General features: G+C 51.6%; 8 protein-coding genes across 8 annotated transcripts; 3 read left to right on the forward strand and 5 right to left on the reverse strand.

Moving 5' to 3' along the window:
* Positions 1–240: 240 nt before the first annotated feature.
* On the reverse strand, positions 241–1,452 carry N7508_005704 (RNA 3'-terminal phosphate cyclase-like protein; the record flags this gene model as incomplete). Its single annotated transcript, XM_058463770.1, has 1 exon — positions 241–1,452. One exon carries the CDS (start codon positions 1,450–1,452, stop codon positions 241–243), a length of 1,212 nt encoding a protein of 403 aa, XP_058320248.1.
* A 211-nt stretch (positions 1,453–1,663) lies between these two features.
* Positions 1,664–2,357, forward strand: N7508_005705 (3-hydroxyanthranilate 3,4-dioxygenase; the record flags this gene model as incomplete). The annotated part of the gene is made up of 2 exons (XM_058463771.1): positions 1,664–1,695; positions 1,826–2,357. The coding sequence occupies 2 exons, from the start codon at positions 1,664–1,666 to the stop codon at positions 2,355–2,357; spliced, it is 564 nt and encodes a 187-aa protein (XP_058320249.1).
* A 425-nt stretch (positions 2,358–2,782) lies between these two features.
* On the reverse strand, positions 2,783–4,768 carry N7508_005706 (CAP-Gly domain containing linker protein BIK1; the record flags this gene model as incomplete). The annotated part of the gene is made up of 1 exon (XM_058463772.1): positions 2,783–4,768. The coding sequence occupies one exon, from the start codon at positions 4,766–4,768 to the stop codon at positions 2,783–2,785; it is 1,986 nt and encodes a 661-aa protein (XP_058320250.1).
* A 424-nt stretch (positions 4,769–5,192) lies between these two features.
* Positions 5,193–6,579, forward strand: N7508_005707 (putative serine/threonine protein kinase ENV7; the record flags this gene model as incomplete). The annotated part of the gene is made up of 3 exons (XM_058463773.1): positions 5,193–5,312; positions 5,363–5,981; positions 6,035–6,579. The coding sequence occupies 3 exons, from the start codon at positions 5,193–5,195 to the stop codon at positions 6,577–6,579; spliced, it is 1,284 nt and encodes a 427-aa protein (XP_058320251.1).
* Positions 6,580–7,067: 488 nt separating this feature from the next.
* Positions 7,068–7,292, reverse strand: N7508_005708 (uncharacterized protein; the record flags this gene model as incomplete). The annotated part of the gene is made up of 1 exon (XM_058463774.1): positions 7,068–7,292. One exon carries the CDS (start codon positions 7,290–7,292, stop codon positions 7,068–7,070), a length of 225 nt encoding a protein of 74 aa, XP_058320252.1.
* Positions 7,293–8,480: 1,188 nt separating this feature from the next.
* N7508_005709 (putative MFS transporter) lies at positions 8,481–10,521 on the forward strand (the record flags this gene model as incomplete). Its single annotated transcript, XM_058463775.1, has 9 exons — positions 8,481–8,674; positions 8,731–8,938; positions 8,989–9,005; positions 9,057–9,159; positions 9,210–9,667; positions 9,717–9,803; positions 9,855–9,908; positions 9,961–10,290; positions 10,338–10,521. 9 exons carry the CDS (start codon positions 8,481–8,483, stop codon positions 10,519–10,521), a joined length of 1,635 nt encoding a protein of 544 aa, XP_058320253.1.
* A 119-nt stretch (positions 10,522–10,640) lies between these two features.
* N7508_005710 (glycoside hydrolase family 43 protein) lies at positions 10,641–11,657 on the reverse strand (the record flags this gene model as incomplete). The annotated part of the gene is made up of 1 exon (XM_058463776.1): positions 10,641–11,657. The coding sequence occupies one exon, from the start codon at positions 11,655–11,657 to the stop codon at positions 10,641–10,643; it is 1,017 nt and encodes a 338-aa protein (XP_058320254.1).
* A 318-nt stretch (positions 11,658–11,975) lies between these two features.
* Positions 11,976–12,623, reverse strand: N7508_005711 (uncharacterized protein; the record flags this gene model as incomplete). The annotated part of the gene is made up of 1 exon (XM_058463777.1): positions 11,976–12,623. The coding sequence occupies one exon, from the start codon at positions 12,621–12,623 to the stop codon at positions 11,976–11,978; it is 648 nt and encodes a 215-aa protein (XP_058320255.1).
* Between the last annotated feature and the right edge of the window lie 137 nt (positions 12,624–12,760).

Below are 12,760 nucleotides of genomic sequence, written 5' to 3' on the forward strand. Positions count from 1 at the left end.
CACGTCTTGGGCGCAGGACATGGCTTGGGGTGTTTCGCGGAGTGACGAGTCAAGTCCATGCTCGACAGTCAAGAAGTGTCCGCGAGAACTGGTGCAGACGACAGCCCGCAGTCGACGCAGAAATGAACCGCGTGACCGTATATGCCCTCGGTCTGGGAGTGGCCTGTCGATGAGGCCACCGAGTTGAAGTGTTGTCGCCCTCAATGTGGGAAACTCGGAGTGCGAAAAGCCATGTGTAGCTTAAGCAACCTTTCTGCCGACGTTGCCGATTCCACGGCCGACGACGCTGACAATCACATCGCCGTTTTCATTCTCGCCTGTTGCATCACGGATACCCCAGCCCGGCGCACCGAATGTGGACAAGTCACGGGCGAGTTGGATCATGTTCGGGTCTGCGATCACCTCCCGGCCAACCTGCAGACGACCAACATCCTCAGAGCCCATTGTCATGAGGGTCATCATGGTTGCTGCAGCTGCAGGAGCCACACAGCCTCCCTTGGAAACAGTCTCCAAAAGCTGGTATGCACATTGCTTTCCAATATCCTCTGGTGCTTGACCACCTGATGGCGGAGAAGCCACATCGGCCGAGTAGAGACAACCCGTGGATGACTCCGCGACCAAAGACAGACCAAATCCAAGACCGATCTTCTTCTTCGCCTGGGGGTTGGTCTTGTCCGGAGCCGGGATCAACGGCGCAGACGCAACGTCCGAGAAGACATATGTATCAGGGCAGAGAGGGTTGAGAATACCACGAGCAGTCTCAATCATGCGAGCGTTGTTCGAACCAGACACACCGACGGAGTATACAACACCACGGACACGCTTAATGCGGCCCGCATTCATCAAATGCAGAGTCTTCGGCAGACGGACCTGGTGACCGAATACAAGCTGCACTTCACCACCACCACCCTTGCCATTAGGACCGGGGTTCGACCGGCGCAGAATACGGAGCTCGATGTTGTTGAAGATACCGAATTGGTTGTACAGAGGAAGAATCGCAGTCCGCACGCTGTCGACGGACATGTCACCAGTCGGTGTCGATGAGGTGATAACACCTGGTCCGGTGAACAGGACCTTCATGGGTGCTTTAGAAAAGGGGGCCAATAGACAGAGGGGGATAAGGTAGTAACTGAGGCCGCGGTTGCAGTTTGCAGGAAGCTCGTAATTGATCATACCGCCGCTGGCTCCAGTGCCGGATGTGCTACCTGTGATAAGACCAGGCTTGTAGACCAGGATGGTACCCGTATAGGAAATCTCCATTTGAGAGCCATTGGTGACTGCATCGAGGAGACGAAGGAAAGAAATTTCATGAGGCGCAAGACCTGGGTTCGTAGGCGACGACGAACGAATCTGCGAGATGTGGACTGTGCGGCCGGTGAGAGTGGATAGGACCAAGCGATATACCAGGTTGTGGTGAGTTGTGAACCGGAGAGGGGGTTGTGAGGTCGCCATCTTGACTTGTTGGTCCAGAAGATCTCCGCTAAGCTCAGTGGTTTTTGGTGATAAAAAAGAAAAATTGACGGGCCAAGGTTGATCCGGGCCGACGCCTAAGTCCGGGGTGCAGTTGGTATCTCCGAACTTCTGATCTTGATTTCGAATGGTTCAACTTCACTTCTTCAAGCTCTCTACATAATCTGAAAAGACCAGACACAGTTCAGACATCATGCTTCCTCCAGCATTGAACATTCCAAAATGGTATGTCTACTATATCTACTATACCTCGATATCATCGACTCAACTATATCACCCCACCATCGCGTGACTGTCGTATAGTCCACGCCAGAAGAACCACGAACCGCCAAACTAACCAATGTCAACAATGTAGGCTCGAAGAGAATTCACACCTTCTCCAACCACCAGTAAACAACTACTGTGTTTATCATCCCTCATCCCCGGCCACAGCCGGCTACACAGTGATGATAGTGGGCGGGCCCAACGCCCGAACAGACTTCCACATTAATACCACACCTGAGTTTTTCTACCAATACCGAGGCTCAATGCTCCTCAAGACTGTCGATACCTCAACAACACCTCCTACATTCCAAGATATCCCCATCCACGAAGGTTCGATCTTCTTACTGCCCGCGAATACACCCCACAGCCCCGTGCGTTTCAAGGATACCGTCGGTGTTGTTATGGAACAGCCCCGCGTTGAGGGTGCATTGGATAGTATGAGATGGTATTGCAGGAACTGCAAGGAGATTGTCTGGGAGAAGCAATTTGTGTGTACGGACCTAGGGACGCAAGTCAAGGCTGTTGTTGAGGAATTCGCAGCCGATGAGGAGAAGCGGAAGTGCAAGGGTTGTGGAGAGAGTGCGGCGACGAGATACCAGGATGGAGAGATTGTCCAGCCATGAATAGCGAATTAAAAAGGGCGTTGGTGGTGCAATTTCTTGGAATGAGTTGGGTAATGAAAGGTGTGTTACGAACGACGAATTCAACATTCTTTGATGACCGTTTATGAAATAGCGTATGGTGCAACATTCGACAAATTAGATATGAATATACAGAGGAAGAAAACAAAGGGCATCATGAAGGACTTTTCTTATGTCGGGATATTTATTACAGCCTCCTCGTCATTGTCCATCGATCACAACCAGCCAGCTCCCAAGAAGCCCCTAGCCAAAACACCATTTATTAATTGGAGCGGAAACTGAACCAACCCAACAATCATGTACTAGAAAGAAACCCCATAGATGCATGCAGCAGCGTCATGCTAAGCTGCGATTTCTCGTGGTGCATTGATCCTAACCCATACCACTCATACGTTCCACGCAGAACATTATTCATCAAACGGACAGTCAATGCTCTCATGGCCATCTCGCTCGCACAGAGCACACCACTTCGACTCGTCAATGACGCCTGAAGACTTGCCGGCAATCGGGTCCATGGAGTTGCCCAGTCCGCCGATACCCTTGAGGCCTTCTAGGACGACGTCCCGTCCTGTTTTTTGCGAGGAGGTGGCATCTGCATAGTTGTCTGAGTTACCTGTGTGGCTGGATGCCGTCTTCTCAGGGACTGAGTGCTGGGGAGTGGGCTCCCCGGCCTCGGCTGGCTTCTTGGACTGCTCGTTGTTCTGGCCGGAGCCGAACATGCTGGTACAGTTTAGGATGTCGTGGCCGCCTGTTTCACAGATTTCACACCACATTGTGTCCTCGTCAGAGCCGCGCTCAGATTCATGCATTGTCTCGAGTCTTTGTTGGGATGAGTTAGAGGCTCCCCGGAGATGACGCGGCTCGGAGGGTGCATCATGCCAGTCAGTTGGAACAACAGTGCGGTCAGAGAGACGATGAGCTTGGTTCAGACCGTTGGAGTTGTTGGAGATGTTGCCCGAGGAGTGGGAAGGTCTGTGTTGCTTGGGAGAAAGAGTGACAGTAGAACTGCGGTTACGGCCGCCACGAGAGTCAAGCTGCATTTCTTGCAGTTCACGCTCAAGCTCCTCAATGCGGTGGTCCTTGCGGCCAACGGTCTCTTCGACCTCTTGGATCCGCTGTTCTAGTTCAGAGAGCTCCGGATTATGATCATCAGAGCCGTTCTGTCCCAAGCTTGCTGCATTTGGGTTCCCACGGCTGAGAGAATGAATGATAGCCTTGAGTCCGCGGATCTCATCGTCCTTTTGGTCCAACTCGCTGCTGTTTCGTGGGCTGTCTGATGTAGAATGCGCGTCTTTCAACGCCGCAGCCGAATGATCACGCTCCTTCTTCAGCTCTAGCTTGGTTCTCTCGACTTCACCACGGAGGAACTCGACCTCGGCTCTAGCCTCGGCCTCTCCCCGCCGGGCATCCTCAAGACCCTCTTCCAGCTCGGAGACTAACTCTTCCAACTGCTTAAGCTGCTGCGCAACAATCTCAACATCTTCGCCGCGGTCCAGGAAATGTTGGTTCTGCTGCATCAGCTCATCGAGACGCTGTTCGTAGACCCGCTCGGTCTCGGAGGCCGCAATCTCCAATGTATCAAGAGTGCTTCTGAAATCGGCTCGGTGGCCATCGAATTCGGCGGTCAATTGGATAATTCGCTCGTTTCGTTCGCGCAGCTGTGTACGGATCGAATGACCGTCCGATCCCTCCAATTCCTCTAATGTCTTTTGGAATTCATTTAAAGTTCCAGACTGCTCATCCAATTGTTTATCTCGGTCCAAAAGCTGCTTCTCTAGGCTCTTGATTTGATCCTTCAAATCTTGGAGTTCTGACGAGTGGGCCTGCTGCCGGAAGTCGGATGGCCGTCCATATGACGAAGCGTCGTCCTCCGTGCTGATCCGCGAGGAAGGCCTATCGGACAGTCGGGACGGCGCCTTGACCGGGCTTCGCATGCCATTGATTCCGCCAGACTTGGATGCAGCTGAAGGTGTACGCAAGCCGCTTAGGCTGAGCTTCGGAGGGGGGACACGGGGAGACTCCGGACGGGGGAGGGACGGTCGTCGGACGCGCGGACGAGGTGTAGTGAGTGCCGGGCCGACGGATTTGCTGAAATTGACTGGTGCTGCGCGTCTTGGAGTCGTCGGCGTAGAATGATTCGAGCTCGACCGTCTGGTGACGTATTTGCTATTGTTCATAGGGACGAAGATGCCGGCTCCCGGAGTCAAAGTCACAAAGTACTTCCGGCCGTCCACGTCGCCGCTGTTCTTCCCTCGCTGCGCATGTTCTGCACTCAGCTCGACTCCGGCGAAGCGACCTGGTTTGCCCGCTACCGGTCCGAGGTATTTGATCGTCCCATGCATGCCACCGGGGACATTGACCACGTCACCGACACGGACATCGTCGAGAGGCATCGTGAAGGATAGTGTTGATATAGATGCGTGAGTAAGGTGGGATAGCGTTACTCCAAACGAGATACAGCTCCTGGAAGGATCAAAGGCCAAGGGTTGGGAGAGCAAGGGTATTAAATTGACGGCCCAACTCCCATGGCCAAAAGACAAGTAGAAAGTACAGGAGAGATGATATGTACAAGCAAAGAGTAATGAGTAGTCGACAGTAAGAAAGGGGGACAACAAATAAATGTACGAACTCCACTCGTAATTCCAACCATTGACACCTCAACCTCCACCATCTTCCCTTTGCATGTACGTCCTTACCTCTTCGCATTATACATCTTCTCTTCTGTCGATCCTCCATATTCTATTCCCGCGCTCCATCCCGGACGCCACCGGGTCCATCTTGATCACAGATCATCCATCGCATTGACGCCTAACCATCATGGCGCAATACTTCTTCGACCTTCTCTACAATTTCACAGATTGCATGTGCTGTTTTCCCAGCAGTCCGCAGCTTAAGATCAACAACCGAAGCTTCAAACTTCTGCGCCTGCTCGGGGAGGTAAGGATCTCGACGGTTAGCTGGTCGGAAGCCTGACTGACGCAATACAGGGCGGTTTCTCCTATGTCTACCTCGTCCAGGATAAGAACAGCAGCGAACTGTTCGCACTAAAGAAAATTCGCTGTCCTTTTGGCCAAGAATCCGTATCACAAGCGCTGAAGGAAGTCGAAGCTTACAATCTGTTCACATCGCAAAACAACATCATCCACTCAATCGACCACTGCGTATCCACCGAATCCGGCTCGAAATTCAGATCCGACGGCGGTGAGGCAGGCTCCAAGACTGTCTATATTCTGCTTCCATACTACCAGCGCGGTAATCTCCAGGATGCCATCAATGCTAATCTGGTCAACCACACCAAGTTCCCGGAGAAGCGATTGTTGGTTCTCATACTCGGTGTCGCCAAGGCGCTTCGCTCAATGCATCAGTACCGCGTGAAGAGTGGTGCAGCATCTACACGGAAGGCGAAGGGGGTGCGCAGAGAAGGCGAAGAGGCAGATGCGGAACGGACGATGCAGATGAAGCCAAAGCGTCGGGCCAGCCATCGCATGGCTCAGGATGAAGAAGATGAGGAGAACGAGCCTTTGATGGACGACGAGGTGACTCAGAGCCAGGAAGGTGTTCAAGATGGCGACCTGCGCCCATATGCGCACCGCGACGTCAAGCCTGGTGAGTTGGCCGGCAGTATCGCGCAGTCTAAGATTACAGCTAACATGGTACAGGCAACATCATGATCGACGACAATGGCCAAAGCCCCATCCTGATGGATCTGGGATCTCTGGCCCCCAGCCCGATCGCCATCACCTCCCGGTCACTCGCCTTGGCAGTGCAGGATACTGCCGCAGAACACAGCACCATGCCATACCGCGCGCCGGAACTCTTCGACGTCAAGACAGGGTCCATAATCGATACCAAGGTCGACATCTGGTCGCTGGGCTGCACATTGTATGCCTGTCTAGTTGGCAAGAGTCCCTTCGAGGCACGCAGCGAAGAGACCGGTGGTAGCTTGAGCATGTGTGTCCTCGGTGGTGACTGGCGATTCCCCGACGAGAAGTCTGGCGCTTCCAAGGGCAAGGCGAAGTCTGGCGAGAGCGAAGACGCATCCAAGGGTGATGGTCCGGCAATTAGTGCACCTGTCAAGGATATCGTTCGCAAATGTCTCACGGTCGAGCCCTCGGAACGACCAGATATCGACGAGCTCATTGAGCTCATGCAGGGTGTCATTGAGCAGATGCCCGAGGATGACATCGCAGGCCCATCTCATTAGCTTCTGTCTCTTCTATTTCCTTTTGACCGGCAGGCCCGTATTGCGTTTGTGCTTTTCCCTGTACAGTATAAATGCGAGTTTGGTATCTCTTCAGGGCTGGCCGGGCTAACCTGTTCGCTATTCAATTACCCTCTTGTTGTTAGTAAAACAGCTGTTCATTTCCTATCTTAATTATTCCTAATATTCCAACATCTTTGTGTACTTGCTGGGCTCTACATGTCTTCCTTATGACGAAACCCTAAGAGGCAACCCAATGCCTCGAGGGCAACATCTCACAACTCATCCCAAATCCTCAAAAGCAACCCATTCCTGCGACCGCACGCACGGGGTAGGCGTGGCAGCCATGTTCCCAGTGCGAAGATCGGCAAGGATTGATCCATGACTGTGTTTCCCGCAAATCCAGGAAGTTGATCGATCGCAATCATGATCCAGGCGCTAATTATCAGATTCTAATCTGTCCATCTTCATGCAGACACCAAAACGAACGTTCAGGCATACGTTGCATGGGAGGGGATATCCTCCTGGCTGCAACTCCGCAAAGAAGGTAAGTCCTGACCACGGCGACAAGAACCAATCTCACCACAGATGATTATCACAGCGGGGTCAAGACCTTCCAACTCTGCGGCAACAAGGTCCGAAATCTCTCGCTCAAGGTAGTGCCACTGTACTGCGTGGACTACTAAGCCACCCCCGTCACGATATTCAGCAGACATGACTCCTTTGTTACCCTGTGAATCGCAGAATCATTGCCAAGCCGTCACATTGCCGCATCTGGATTTTCCGACAGGCGAGGAGAGTGCGGAGGCGTTATGGCGCCGTAGCCAAGATGTGGTCGAGGCGTTTCTTGGCTTAACTGGCTCGAGGGAAGTATAGCCCGGAATAGGAAAGCAATTGGATCGGTGATCCTCGCGACTCTGTTGGGGTCACGCATAAGCCTTGAGTTCATAGGCTTCATTGCCTTCATCAATGATACGAGTGGACTAAACCCCGAATCCTCCGCATCCGCTTGGACCTCGTGAGGGAATCATTTCCAGTTGACCGCTTGGATTGTCAAGTGGCACGGCGTAGATCGTCCTTGTGCTGATAACCGGCTATATCTTTGACGTGTTCTCCCTAGTTTATCAATACGAGGTTCAGCCGAGATGGCTGAGCTTGGGGTGATGGTTCCTGCGAGATCGATACTGTCGGCAATTGGGAATCATTTGGATCGGGGACGTCCATGGCAGTAAAGAAAGAAGAGATAGGGGTGTCATACTTTGTCTGATTGCTGTGAAAACCCCCCGATACAAAGCAAACATGCACTCATTCGAAATCTCCAAACTAGGCTGGCCGACTCACCGGGGTTGAACTGAGCTATCGGACTGGGTTTCCTCGTTCAAAACCAGACAAGGAAGCCAATGGGATCAGGTCGGTGTTTGGAGTGACTCCATCTCATAACAGGTCTCCAAGCCAGTCATTGATAAGAGCAAGCTAAACCCCAAAGCTACTCCGCATCCGCTTAGGCCTCTACTGGTGTAGCAAATCGATACTTGGTATCTTTCAGGCGCGAGCAAAAGGACGGTGGTCCTGCGGGGGAGGGCACTTGATAGCGGTGGAGACTTATCTCGATGACTTTGTGAGCCTATGAAGTCCAAGTACTCTTTGTCTAAGCGGAATCCCTGTGGACATCTCCTCAGATATGCCTGCCTCGGCTGACAGAGGTATACGTTATCGTCCCAGGTTTCTGATCGTGCACCCCTTCATTCCGAGCCCCTCAAAAGACACGGAAGTGGGAGTGCATCTTTGCTTTTTCCATTCCCTGTGACATCCAACCTCTAACTCACAAGCCCACCCTTCTTCTACATATGCGCTCTCTCTAGGGGATCTTAATCTACTCCCAAGAGCAGCTTGTCACCACCGCCATGGCACCAGTATATGATACCGCAGCCATACCAGGTACACTCACCCTGGTGGATGTGAACCATGTCCTGGAGGCGAGGCACTTAGACCGCGGGGACCGAGACATTGTGCTGGTTCCGACCCCTTCGAATGATCCAGATGATCCTCTCAATTGGAGTCCGAGGCGGAAACTGCTATCGACTGCTTGTGTGAGCGTGTAAGGATCCATTGGACAGACCGCGACGTTGGTACAACTACTGATGATTTGCACAGCTATACATTGTTCTCCGGGATTGCTTGCTCGGTCGTCTACTCGGTCCTCACGCCTCTCCATGAAGCAACGGGATTACCCGTGAATACCTTGAATGAGGGCACGGGGTATATGTTCTTGTTGGCCGGATGGGGCTTGTTATTCTGGCAGCCGTTTGCTATGCAATATGGCAAGCGGCCGACATATATCTTGTCCTTGATTGGTATCCTGGTAGGTCAACCGCTCGAGTATATTTGGATCGATGCTAACTATCATCACAGGGAGTGACAATGTGGGGGTAAGAAGAATGAACGGCATCATGCACATTCCAACGGCTAACACTACCCAGTCCATACGCAAGTACCAATGGCCAATGGATTGCACGCAATATCGTCTCCGGATTCTTCACAGCACCCGTTGAGGCTCTCCCTGAAATCTCGGTTACAGACGTGGTCAGTACCTTCTGCCATGGAGAGCTGCCGGTCCACTAACGCAAACTTAGTACTTCACACACGAACGTGGATTGTACATGGGATTGTACGCCTTCTTCCTAGCAGGAAGCAACTACTTCGCACCAGTCATCTGTGGCTTCATCGCCCAATACCAAGGCTGGAGATGGGTATTCTACTGGCCAAGTATCTTCGTCGGCTGCGCAGCCATCTTCCTCTTTTTCTTCTGTGAAGAGACAAACTATGTGCGCGAGCACGTTGCTGTGCCTAGTGCAATTGTGCGGACTGGTTCGTCAACACAGAGTTCGAACAGTGTTGAAGATGCCGAGAACGAGAAACATTCTCCTAATGTTGATTCGACGCTTGAAGCGGAGGCTGGTGTCATGCACTCTAAAAAGTCTTATGCGAAGAAGTTATCGCTTCTGGGTCCGCGCCAGAAGCAAAAGACTATGTTCCGTCGGTTCTGGCAGATTCTGTATTATCTGTCGTGGCCTGTTATTTTCTATGCTGGGTATGTACCCCGTTTCTTCTGGTTTAATTCTAGTGTTAACATGCAGCAGATTCTCCTATGGCTCGTACCTGGTTCTTTTCAACATCTTGAATGGGACTGCTTCCATCATTCTCGGTGGGGCTCCATACAACTTCGGGTAGGTGTTCTATTGCCATGTGTCTGACAACATTATCCTAACTTTGACTAGGTCTTCCATGGTTGGCCTGAGTTACTTAGCATGCTGTCTTGGTGTGATTCTTGGGTAATCACTTCCTTCGATATCTCTGTGCTCAAATCAGTACTCACTCGTATAGATCCATTTTCACCGGCCGCTTCAGTGACTGGCTCACTATCAAACTCGCTCGCCGCAACAACGGAGTCATGGAAGCAGAGCACCGCCTGTGGCCATTCCTCGCCTGTCTGGTGCTTGTCCCTGCATCTCTTATTCTATGGGGAGTCGGCGCTGCCCACGAGGTACACTGGTTTGGATTGATTGTCGCCATGTGCATGCTTGCCTTCACCAATACCTGCGGGATTACACTCAGTGTCAACTATTTCATTGACAGCTACCGAGAGCTGAGTGGTGTTGCTATGGCCAGTGTCATCTTGGTTCGCAATACCATGTCCTTTGCCATTGGCTATGGGTAAGTCTGTTACTTTGGGATAGAAGATCAGAGCTGACTTATCTCAGCATTACGCCCTGGATTGATAATATGGGTTACCAGAACTGCTTTATCTCTGCCGCCTTCATCGGTATGGCATGCGCTGCAGTGTTCCTATTCATGATCAAGTTTGGCAAGACATTCCGTGAACGCACACGCGAGAAGTACTGGAAGCTTGTCCAGGAGAACTGGGAGCATGGAATGGGCCATTAAATCAAATATCACTATCTACATGAACGACACGACCATTATTATACAGACCGTTTCTATTAAGCTGAATAGAAAATACCGTCTAATGCTTCAAATTCCCCTTCTCACTCCGAACTATCAAATCACTCCTTGAGATGTATATCCCCAGCCTCATCATACACAATCTCCCTAACCTTAACAGACCTCAAATGATCAACCCCCTCGGACAATTCGCAATCATGATAAAACAAATACCACTTTCCCTGAAACTCAACAATAGAATGATGTGTCGTCCACCCAAGCACCGGATCCAAAATCCTCCCACGGTAAGTAAAAGGCCCCCAAGGCGACGTGCCAGTAGCATAAGCCAGGAAATGCGTATCACCCGTCGAATACGAGAAATAATACGTCCCATTATAGCGATGCATCCACGCCGCCTCAAAGAACCGCCTCTCATGATCATCAGCAAAAAGAGGCATCCCGGTCTCCGGGGCAAGAATCTGCAATTCCCGCACTGGCGTCGCGAGACTGAGCATATCATCCGATAACTGCGCCACGCGCGGACAGAGCGCTAGAACACCTTCGCCCGATGGCTCCTGCGGACCAGATTTCGAAGCGTCGAAGATGAGTTTCTTCTCTCCATTCCCCATCTCGGTGCCATTTCCCTCTTCCGTAACCCAGCATTGTAACTGTCCACCCCAAATCCCCCCGATATACAAATACGCTTCACCGCCAGCCTCCTCATCAACAAAAACAGCAGGATCGATACTATAACTCCCCTCGAGATATTCACTCTCGGGCACGAAAGGCCCTTCGGGTTTGTCAGAAACAGCAACGCCAATTCTGAAAATGCCCTCGTGATCCCGCGCCGGGAAGAAGAGGTAGAATTTGCCATTCTTGGTTGCTGCATCGGGTGCCCAGAGTTGCTTCGAGACCCAGGGGATATCTTTGTCGCGGAGGACGACGCCGTGGTCTGTTACCGGGTCATTTATGTCCGTCATTGAGAGGACGTGGTAGTCGGCCATGTCGTATTGGTCGCCATTGTCGTTGAAGGCGATGTCTGTTTCGCGGTCGTGCGAGGGGTAGATGTAGAGCTTGTTGTTAAAGACGTGGGCTGAGGGGTCTGCGGTGTAGATGTGTGAGACGAGTGGTTTGGACATGTTGTTGTTGGTGTGGTGGTGGTGAGGTGGTTGTGTAGTTAGGGCTGGAGAGGGTAACCTTGGAAGGATAGAGTGAAATATGAAGTGAAGACCACACTGTACACTATATAGTCACCGATATAGCCTCAAATCCAGTAAATATAGGCTACAACACATCTTCTCCGAGGCTATTCACGTTTTAACCGCCGGCTAAAACCAAGCGGCGCATTCTCCGTCTTGGCCTTGCGGGATGGGATGGCTTGGATATTCACATTCAACGTTCATGCAATGAATTGGGTAGTCTCTAGAAATACAGATCTGTGTAAATATTGTATAGCTTCACTTCATATTCCAAAGATGACCCTGGGTCTCCCACTCCCTCCCAAGACCATCCTGCCACTCCCTCTCCATGCGCTCAAGCATCTCCTTCTCCGACTCCCCCATTTCCATCTCTACATCCCCAGTCTCTTTATTGTCAACCATAATATCTGCCTCATCAACATCATCCATCTCATCGTTCCACTCATCCCGCTCCTGCTCCCACCCAAACCTTGCCCGAATAGGCGACTCACAGCCCTGCAACCCAATAAACTTCCCAAACCGCCTGCGCCTAGTCTCAAGATCAACATCCTTCTCTCCAGGTGTCCCGATCCAAGGCTGGATAGGAAAAGGGTATTTCTTTGAGACGGGCAGAGGGGGGTAGACCTGGTGGAAGTGGCGGGCGAGGTCATCGAGTTGTTCCATTGTCAGGACATTGTAGGCTAGTAAGGTTTCTGGGAAGTCGGGGTGATATTCTTCGGTTGTTACTGAGACGAGCGGGGAGAGGCGTTGCTGGAGGTGGTCGAGGACGGGTTGGAAGTATGGGTGGACTTGATTTCTATAGGGTTGGTGGGTTGTTGTTGAGAGGAGATCTGCTATGATCCGGGGGAGGAGGTTTGCTGGTGAGGATGGGGAGACGGGGCTGCTTGTTGAGTTTCGGCGTTCCATGGTGTTTGAGGGTTTGGTGCTGGTGCTTGGTTGGAGGTGGTATGGATCACAAGATGGTAAGTAAAGTTGATAATGCTAATTCTTGAACTGTCAAGTGGATTGGAGTATACAAATAAGTCTAAAGAAAAGAATCTACT

The sequence above is a fragment of the Penicillium antarcticum genome (genome assembly GCF_028974205.1).
Source record: "Penicillium antarcticum strain IBT 31339 chromosome Unknown utg000005l_segment0_segment0, whole genome shotgun sequence".
NCBI classification, from domain to species: Eukaryota; Fungi; Ascomycota; class Eurotiomycetes; order Eurotiales; family Aspergillaceae; genus Penicillium; species Penicillium antarcticum.